Source organism: Thermobia domestica, chromosome 8 (assembly GCF_964235325.1).
Source record: "Thermobia domestica chromosome 8, izTheDome1.hap1.1, whole genome shotgun sequence".
NCBI classification, from domain to species: domain Eukaryota; kingdom Metazoa; phylum Arthropoda; class Insecta; order Zygentoma; family Lepismatidae; genus Thermobia; species Thermobia domestica.
Window position 1 is genome coordinate 163,687,257 of NC_137461.1, and position 10,677 is coordinate 163,697,933.

General features: G+C 33.7%; 1 protein-coding gene across 3 annotated transcripts in view; it reads right to left on the reverse strand.

Moving 5' to 3' along the window:
• Window positions 1–1,182: 1,182 nt before the first annotated feature.
• Window positions 1,183–10,677, reverse strand: part of c12.1 (spliceosome-associated protein CWC15) — a 92,238-nt gene continuing 82,743 nt past the window's right edge. For all 3 annotated transcript variants that reach the window (XM_081769221.1, XM_081769220.1, XM_081769222.1), the window contains exons 5-6: window positions 2,847–2,951; window positions 1,183–1,472 (exon numbers count right to left, since the gene is read on the reverse strand). In XM_081769221.1, the coding sequence (XP_081625347.1) occupies window positions 1,335–1,472; window positions 2,847–2,951 (243 nt within the window). In that variant the 3' untranslated portion in view covers window positions 1,183–1,334. The remainder of the gene's footprint in view (window positions 1,473–2,846; window positions 2,952–10,677) is intronic.

Consider the following 10,677-nt stretch of genomic DNA (forward strand, 5'->3'; position numbering starts at 1 on the left):
AGGTAGACCTAGTTTCTTTATTATTTGTTCTTAATGTCCTTTTACTTATACCTTAAGCTCGGAACAGTCGAAGCAAATACACCTATAAACTAGAACGTTATACTAGATCAATGCAGTGGTGTATACCTCCTTTTGGGCCACCTTGTATTGTCGACGAGTCATTTTGAAAAACCTATGTCCCACACCCAGTAGCGATATTCAGGAAGAAGTTAGGGTCTCTACTGGCGGTAGCGAGGTCTCTGCAGTGATCAACTCTGTCCCTTTGTTGGTCATTTGTTGAGGAATGAAACACAAAACGGGTACAGACCTTCCTCTTGTTGAGATCATGGATTATTATTTATTTACCGCACAGTTTTTTATTCACAAGCAACTCCTCAACAAGGATTCGTAGTGTCGCATTTCTGTCTTTCGTGATCAGTGTCCTCACTTTCCCCACCAATTCCAGTGTTCTAACCGTCCTTGCTGCACCTGGATATTCGTCGTCTTCAATTGACTCCCTACATCCCCCAGAAACGCCTGTGCTATGCAAATACAACGCCTGTGCTATGTAAATACACGCGCACGGGATCAATATGTAGCCCCATACACTTGTTGCAACATCTGATAAGTTTCTGTAGCAGTCTTACCCAGATGCGCACAAAACTTGATGTTCGTTCTTTGTTCCATGTTGAACTCACGACGCGGCTTAGCAACACCTGTCTACACTCAACACGCTCACACACCTAACTATTAGTTAAGATCAATGCACTTGGTATCAAATACTTATGAAATCTCTTTTGTTTGCACCATAGATCATTTGCACAGCTACGCCACATGTTAAGGAAAAAAAAGTCAATCTCCATTTCAAATTGCTGCACTATGTAGTATGGATTAAGATGCGAGTTTCAGACTTACATCCAATTGGTATCTCAGAATGGTCAGAAATACCGCATTTTATTTGTTTTAAGCAAAGTAAATATCATTTCAGACATAGATTTAAAGAGTATATTTAAATCACTTTGATTTGAATCAACCAACCCCGCTTAATACACTGAGTTTACAAGGGCGACACATCTTCAAATGAAGTAAATGGTTTCAGCTTCTTCATTTTCATCATAACAAAATACCACATGTCATATTAAATTTTATTTGAAAAAAAAATATATAAACAGGCATCTTATAGAAAATAAAAGTCTATGCCGAATTAATTCACATACATATACATACTTGCAAATTCTCGATTCACTTCAACACTACTTGTACACAACTTTCATCGACTTGCATGTGTTACTAAAATAATAATAAACTTTTTACAAATAGATAGTCTGAATAAAGTGAACACAATATTACTCTTATTATTTTACATATTTTTCCATAAATTTCCGATGAAATTCTGATCTCAACGAATCATTAATAAAGTGATCCTTTTTCTTCTCTGGTTCCGACCTCGCACAATTCTTGAATACCACATCATCATCCCATCGACGTTTTACCTACAACATATAGAGATTATCCATTAGAATTCATATTCCACCCAAGTAATTATCTAACACACAAAGAAACACAAGAAAGTAGAAGGCGTGCAAACAGAATATGAATTTAGAATTATAAACGAATTCCAATCAGACTTCTAGCCAATTCTTTTGGTAACAATAATTTATTTCTACTTTCTTCTGTAAAGTCTACTTATAGAAGCTATAGGACACATATTCATAAGAAAAGTGGCTCAGAGGCGGAAGGTGAGCCACTTTTCTTCGCTAAAGGTTACAACCGTAGGATCACATCATACATCTTTCATATTGCAGTGTGCTTGCGCTTGTGATGTTGTAGATTTCTTGGGCAAATAGTTTTCATGGATTTGAAAAAAAAAAAAAAAAAAAAATCAAATTTGATTGAAGGCAAACAGCACCAAATATTTGCAGTGCTCAGATTTGTTCACGTTTCATTTAATCTTCGGCCAATCAATCAATAGAATGAATGAAATTTAGAGATTAGTAACATGAAAAGGAAGCTATTAATATATAAACATAATCTTGATCAAAGTAACTTGAAAAGCACATTGTCGTTAGCCATGAAAATTGACGTAAAACCCGCTTACGAATTTGTTACAATCACTATTTCGATATTTTCTTCGATATGTCGTAGTTTGCATATTTTAAACTAGTGTCCTTTACCTTCACTGCTGTTTCTTTTTAATCTAAATAATTTTTCATTACCTTGTAGTCTCTAATATACGAATGATGATTTATGTCAGTGGTTCCCAACCAGTGTGCCATACAATTCCATAAGGTATGTCGCGAAATTTCAGTATTTAAAAATCATGAAGGATTTATTAATTAGTTAAAATCAATTTTGAAAGACAGACTGTACCAGACAACGCCTCCAGCAGCAGCAACAATGCTCAGTACTATAGAGTCATTACATTTTAGAAACTTATAATCTTACACTATTATAATTTTTTTTAATATTAATAGCATATTAAACAAATGTGTCGAGATGTCGTGAACATTCAGTGAAGTATCTCACCAGTCAAAAAGAGTAGGAACCACTGATTTACGTTGTAAGTTAAAATATTAGGCGGCTGTTTAAATTTTTGAAAAGATCCAATGTATCGCTTTTTATTAATAATATTTGCTCCAAGCGCTATAATAATAATAATAATAATAATAATAATAATAATAATAATAATAATAATAATAAATAAATAAATAAAATAAAGGAGTATTAGATAATGACAAAGATAGTTACTATTTATCTTGGAAATATTATCAGGCACTGAAGTCGGAAACAGGCATCAAGATTTTTTTAATCTACTTTACAAATATAATATGAATAAAATACCATTTCAACAGATTATAAAAAAGTACCTTTAAATCACTCTTTTGCGCTTGTGAAGAATAATTTAAAAGAGGATTTCCACTGAGAATGTTCTCCATACGAATTCTTTCCTCTTCTTGTCGCCTCTCAGCTTCCTTCAAAAGAAAATAATAGAATTAAATGTGAATAAAATGTATTCATCCATTATGTATAATATTCTTATACTTCCCTTAAGCTACTTATAAAACTCATAATATTTCTACATTAATAAAGGTCTTACATCTTATTAATAATCCAATTACATTTAATCATAAAATGTATCGTTAGCAAGATATTTTATTAAGAGATATTTTCCAAGTGTTTATTTTTGGCTAATTTATTATATTTTCGAACAAGTGTTCTGATTTGTCACACAATTCTCATAGACTTCTTGACGTCACGAGAAACAAGAGATTTCATGGCAACTTAAGACATAAGAAAGAAGATGAACATTTGTTCCACTGCTAAACACTTTATGATGAAAGAACTTCATAAGATTAATTTTCGCAACTACTAGATCGATGGGAATCCATCCCTTTGAAATAAAGTAAGCTGCACGCAGCTCGGTCATTCAGCAGAACGCTCGCATCAGGCTTCATAATTCGATCCCACGTAATGTCCGTGGATCTATTCTTGGGTTCTTTCATTACATTGAGGTTCTCTTTTTATAGGCGTGATTTTGCGATTGTGAAAATGTATCTAATTTGAGATATAACGAATGTATATGTTTTCATCACTCCTATTGGAAGAAAAAGTACTTTTCAATGGCTGTTTGTCTACTTGTCCGTCAGTACTTGAATAGGACTAGGAGTCACACAACTGAACGTGTCGATGTTAAATTTTACAAACAAACTCTCCAGTGGGTTGATTTGAGAATTCCTTCTCGCACTAAAACAAGGAGAGTTTACTGAAGAGTAAGTCAAGAGCCGCCTCTTTCTCACTACCAATTTTATTAATATTTCACAAATAAATACACCAGTGGAAACTTATTTAAGAACACCCTTGTCTCATTCAAATGAAATTCGCACCACAGAATGTGACTGTATTGGGCAGGCTGATCGTAGTACCTGTAAGCAGCATGCTACTAACAGCATTGTGAAAAAAATCATGTTTGAGAGGAGCTCACCTCGACTAAAACACAGGCTATAAAAATTGAGTTAAACTCACGCTTAAACTCATAATTTTAAAATGAATGAGCTCAATTCAAATTTAGTTTTCATTTGTTACATTCATTTTGAGGGAAATTACAAGCTTATGTATTTATTACAAACTTGACAATAATGATAAAATCAACATAGACGAAAATGTAGTCTTGTTCAAGGAAAGCTGGTCACCCATTTTTTTTTTTTTTAATTTTTTTTTTTAGCCCTGCATTTTTGTCTACAGTAGAAATTAAATTAAAAGAATGTGGATTTTGTTTGGTTAATTGAGACCCTTAATTAGAGTCAAAGTATTACAATTTCTTAGTGTAGTTGGTACAGTACAGCCTTTTAAAACAAGGTGGGTAGCCAAGATTTTTTGAACAGGACTGCACATACTCTCTATTTACACTTGATCCAAAAAGCTGTAAGCACCAGAATAAATAATAATAATAATAATAATAATAATAATAATAATAATAATAATAATAATAATAATAATAATAATAATAATAATAATAATAATAATATTATTATTATTATTATTATTATTATTATTATTATTATTATTATTATTATTATTATTATTATTATTATTATTATTATTATTATTTTAGTTATGTAAAATGTCACTGTAATGTACGTAATAATAACGTTTAATTCTGATTAAATATTTATTTAAGAAAATTAAACAAATCGCTTCAGTCGTTTTTCAGAAACTCGTCCGAGAGTAAACTGGATTTTTTCCAGAGTTATCTGGATTTTTTCCAGATAAATCACTTAAATGACTTATACTACACTCAAGAATGTTCTTTAAGAGCCGTAACAAAAGTAAACAAACTTCTGTTTTGTTAGTATTTATTCCATAGCCCAAACGTCAATTACATTAATTCCATATTATCCAACGAGGTTCATCCAAATTCTTTCTTCTGGATTATTTTTTACAACTAACTACAAAGTTCCACACCTGAATTTGCAATACCTAGGTATGTAATTCCGATGACAGCGTTGTAACTATAGAATGAAAATCTAAATTCTCAGTGTATTTATAACTAGAAGGAATTAAGTCTTCAATCCTGTATCAAAGTCCATTTATTACAGCGCTTGCTAGCTACTAATAACTCTAATTTCTTTCTCTGTCTTCAAGATTATTATCAACAGCATATAGGTCCGCGGTGGTTCAATGGTAAAGTGCTCAACGGTAGAGTAAGAACAATCAAGCTAATTAATATTATTATTACTATTATTACCGTTTCCAGAATCTTGCCTGGTTGAATGTATGAAACCTCTACAACAATTACTTTCATTCCACCATTCACATGTCCTGATTCTTCTATCTTACTCTCCTGCTTCCACGCCCTTTTGTACTTCATCTGTCATCTGTTTAGTATTTCTCGTGTCATCTGTCTTTTTTATATGCAGACACTTCTTAGGTACGATACCTTCCTTCAATCTTCCTGCTCTTCTTGAACATTCTTCCGTTTGATTACATTTCTAATTATTTCATTTCTTCGTTGATGTTTTCTTGTCTTTCCTACAATGCTTCTTAGGAATTTCATCTCTATTGTTTGCATTCTCTTATTATCTAGGATTTTGCGCAGATTATTATTGAGGATATAACGCTTCAATAAAATCTTCCTCCTCGCTAGTTTCATAGTAATTTATTCTTTCATTTTGTCATGTCCCATAATCTCTGAACACAAATACTTGAAAGTTTTTATCATCTTGAATGATTTCTCAATTTTCTTTGTTTGCTTTGTACTTTTTCTTTCTTGAAATAACCAAAATTTAGTTTCTATCTTGGCATATTCTTTGTCTGTGTATCCAAAGCATCCAATGATCTTAGTACTTCAATTTCTTCCCAAATCATTATGTCATTCACGAATATAAGCGTGCTTCTACTACCGTGTTCCTTTTACTCTTCTAACTACTACTTCCTTAACAACGTTGAATAGTATGAGAGACGACACCCTAACAGCCTTGTTTTAGAATTCAAATCACTTCGAACAACATGTATTTCTTATAGTTTGGTCACTCAACACCAGGGTTTGCCCAAGTGGGCCCAGCCCGAAAAAAAAAAACACCAGGTTTTTTCGAGTTGGACCCACCTGAAAAGCCCACCTGGGTTTTTGAGCATTTTCTTAGTATATTATTGGTGCAACTAAGGTGATTACATTGAAGGTGATTTTTATCAGATTTTGGACTTTTCTTGGGCGAAATAGATGATTTCACGTTAAGGTATACAACAACATTCAACATAAGACCTTTATAAACTTCTGAATGCACTGAATAAATGAATAAATAAATAAATAAATAAATAAATAAATAAATAAATAAATAAATAAATGAAAAACTTACCTTAGCTTGAGATAATTATAGAACAAATTAATGTATGGATTATGTTATAGCCAGTTGGAAGTAAAATATGCAATTTTATATTTTAGAAAATACTTTCCGTGAATAGTTTGCTCGCTGACGTCGAGGGATGTTATCCTTCATACGTTGGATGGGTTTAAAGCTATAGGTGCCGGTACTACCAGTAAATATGTAGTGCATTAGTAAAACTATTAGTATTATTTTTTATTACCTTTGATGGTAATACAAGTATTCTTCAGTAGAATTTGGTTTTCCAACAGTTTAGTTCAGTTATTTGTTGCTACTCTTCAAATAAGCATTCTGTAGAATCAACACCAGCAATAGCGTAAAAATTCTTGTCAAATTTAAGAAGCTTAATGCTCGGAGTTCCGAAGACTCGAGAAATTCCCGCAATTCAACGCACAAAACGTCGCAACTGAATACTTCAACAATAACACTACTTATTTTACGCTGGAAGATACTGAATTTTATTTGAGACATTTTGAAACATTTACTTTATAAAATATGAATTACAGTAAAACCTGTAGTAAAACCTCTCTAAGTTGGCCACCTGCTTATTTTGGTCTGGTTCGTCTTGAACCTGTATTTTCCCCTAACACATTCGTTACTTATTACTCTGTAAGTTGGCCACATTGAAGCAATGTTTACCTACTGTATAACAATAGGTAATACCTGCGTATCTTGGCCACGCAAAATACTGTTTTGTTATTTTTCTCAACTCTTTCGTTTTCCCATATGAGAGGGAGATATTCCATATTTGTGACTGAACACAAAAAAAGCATGAATACCCACTATTTGCTCTTGGAGGTCAATGGCCAGAACACTACCCTGATAAAGGGTTGGTGAAGGAAGATGTGAATAAGAAAAAGCACGTACAGGAATTCAGGAAATGGTTGTACGTATTTGTTTACCCTGTCTGTTGTGGTAAAACCATTAGCTATATCGGCGCCTTTCATCAGTGGGAAGCTTTGGTAATTCCGGAAAATTCTCAAGGTTAAAGTCAATCATCTCAATTGTCAGCTATTGGCACCTGACGGTTTGTCGCAACGTAGCGGAGATTTTTAGATATGAATTCCATTAAGATTTTCTCAAAACATCTTTTGCTCCGAGGGAAATACTTGTAGCTCGTTAACAAGAGGCAATTAACTACAAAATTAGAATGTGCATATGTGCCAAAAGAAGACCGTATTTTGCAACAGAAAAGAGCAGTAGCAACTAAAAAAGTCATTTGACTGCATATATTGTTCAATTTATAATTTTCATTTCCTTGTTTTCAATCTGTATAACTCAGTGTGCTACAATATCAATTTCAATAAACTGCGTACATATGTTTCTATTTTATGGTTGTTTGTTATTGTATCTTCAATCCGAATAATTCATTGTACCAGTCTATTTTTCAGGAAGAGAAAAGTATGTATATATATTAAACATACTGTTGTACTTTTTTTTTAGTACTGATTATATGCATTATTTAAAAGTAGCTGTCGTGTCATTGCATATTAAAATTTTACAATCAAGTAATACTAAAAATCCTATTGTAAAAATACATCAACCACACTTGTTTTCTGTAAGCTGGCCACTTTTGAATGGAACCGATGGTGGCCAACATAGACAGGTTTCACTGTATATCTTTGTTGTTTTAAATTAATTTTGTGGAAAGAACCGTCTTGCAACAAGTGCTCGGGAAATTCCCGAAACTGAACGCACAAAGTATCGGAAGTGGACTCCGACAATAAAATCATTTGTTTTACACTGGAAAATATTTATGTCGTATAAGACATTTTCAAATATTTATTTCATAAAATATGAATTATATCTCTGTTTTAAATTAATGTATTTGGTGTTAATATTTGGCGAACGTCACTGAGGTTCCTGGGGTGATTCGATCTACATTTGTTCGTTCGTCTGCCTGTACCACACATACTACAGGGTATCACTTTCGGTCTTTTAAGTTTAAATTTTCAGGGTACAAGCACGAGACACACTAAATTTCTGTATAGATTTTGGCGGCATACCAACGTAAAATTTCAAAATGGCGGCCATTCTTTTTTCAAAATAGCGGGTATCCACGCTACAAAGCGCAATTTTTGGTATTTTAAGTTGACATGTTCAGATTAGAAGCACAAGACACTCTAAATTAGCTATATATACTTTGGCGGCGATCCAACGTAAAATTTCAAAATGGTGGCCATTTTTCAAAACAGCAGTTAATAGAAAATTTTTGAGTTGTGACAATGTTAATCTTGAAATATAAATCACATTTTAACACTTTTACCTCAAAGACATTGAAATATTAAAAAAGAAAACCTGAAAAAACCCAATTAAACCCGAAAATGCCCGAAAAAACTCATATGGGTCCAGATGGGTTGGGGTTTTTCAAACCCTGCTCAACACTGACAGTCTTCATGACGTTTTCTTATTTATTCTTCTTGTGCTGAGCTCTTACCATATGTGCTCTCTAAGTAGTACATTGTCATACGCTTTCTCTTCGTTTATTGATTTGTTGACTAACTTCATAGTATTCCAAGCTCACTTCAGTTAGCTGTTTCAGTGATGATATGAGATCTATTGTCGATCCTCATTTCTTAAAACTACACTGCTCTTTGGATGTGTTCTGTCTGATTTTGTCTTCGATTCGCTGTTGTATGATTCTTTCAATAATTTTATACAGCATTGGTAAACTTGAGGTACGTCGCGTTATTGAGTTCCTGAATCTTCAGGGAAAATCAGCAATCAAATTCACGACATGAAACCAGTTAAGCACATCCTATCAAATGGTATCCAAGTGGAAACGGCAATTTTGAATTGGACTCGAGATCACTTCGGGGTACAGACCATATTTCACAGATGAAAGCGTCATAACGGAGAAATTGGAGAAGATCATACTGGAAGATGAAGATAACCATTAAAGCGTAGTGACTGAGATAGGTATTGACTGAGGTCATCATGACAGACTACTTGCTAGAGATCAAACTACCACTTGTCGTCGGTATTACTCTTACTTTCTAACTCGGTTACGAGACAAACCGAAAAAAAGTCGAGGAATGCTCAGCAGCAGTGTAACTCTATCCTTTGCTGCCTTAAATCCAGGAGCAGACTTTTCGCTTTTAGAAATGAAAGTTTTGTTCGGCATTCTCTTCCAAAACAGTGCAGTTTCGTCTGCATTAAATACTTGCTTAGGTTTGTATCCTCCATCAGCTACTAAGCTTGCAAATTCTTCTGGATATCGTTCTGCTGCAGCAGTGTCTGCAGATGCAGCTTCTCCAACGATTTTAATGTTATGCAATGATTGTCTCACCTTAAATTTATTGAACCAACCTTCCGATACTTGAAATCCTCCATCTATACATTCACCATTACAACTACCATCAGGTTCTTTAAAATGAGCGTAAAGACGCTTTGCCTTCTCCCGGACCATTGGACCACTCAGGGGCACGCTTTTTTGGTTGCGGTCTTCGATCCATAATGACAACGCCACTTCCATTTTTTCTATTGCTGGATCACGAACAATTTTCGCTGACAGTGAAGTTGAAGCTACAGACGACCTTATTTTATCTTCGGATTTTTTTATCGATCGTACAGTTGATTCGTTGACATTGAATGAGCGTGATATTGATGCAAACGACTCTCCAAGGCTGTAAAAGATCAAGCATTTCTATTTTCACTTTAAGCGATAACACAGATTTTTTTCGTGTCGAAACCCGTTTCTCATTTTTTTAGTTGACATTACTGTATAAATTAGAAAGACAGCGGTAGAGACGTGTTACTCGATCACAATTTTTGTAACGAATGGAAACACCAAAGCGGCTCTTACCAAAGGACGGAACATCTAATAATGTGGCGGCATTTAAAAATATACTTTATTCATTGAGTAATAAGGTTGCTTTCATTCTGTTTGTTTACATTTTCAAAAACACCGATCGCGGCGAACGCGACTTATGTCAAAGTCCGAACCAATACAGCGGCGATATCATTTAACAACATACGTTAGGCAAAGTTGTAATAAGGTCTATTTTACATTTTATTAGTCCATTTGACGGCGTTTACGAAGGATATTGGGTTGGATACCTATTGGAATCCTTTTTATTATTATGTATGTACGTACTGGTTAGATCCGCGAACAAAGAAATCTTTAGCCGCGAATATGGGAATTGGGTCGCATTTTTTTAATCCGCGAATAGTGAAAACGCGAATGAAGGAAGCGCGAATAAGGAGCTTTTACTGTAATGTTAACAGAGTAGTCGATATGCATTTGCATAATTCTATGCCAATACCACTGCCAATTTAATATACTCAGGCATGGCCATGTTTGAAGATATTTTAGGAC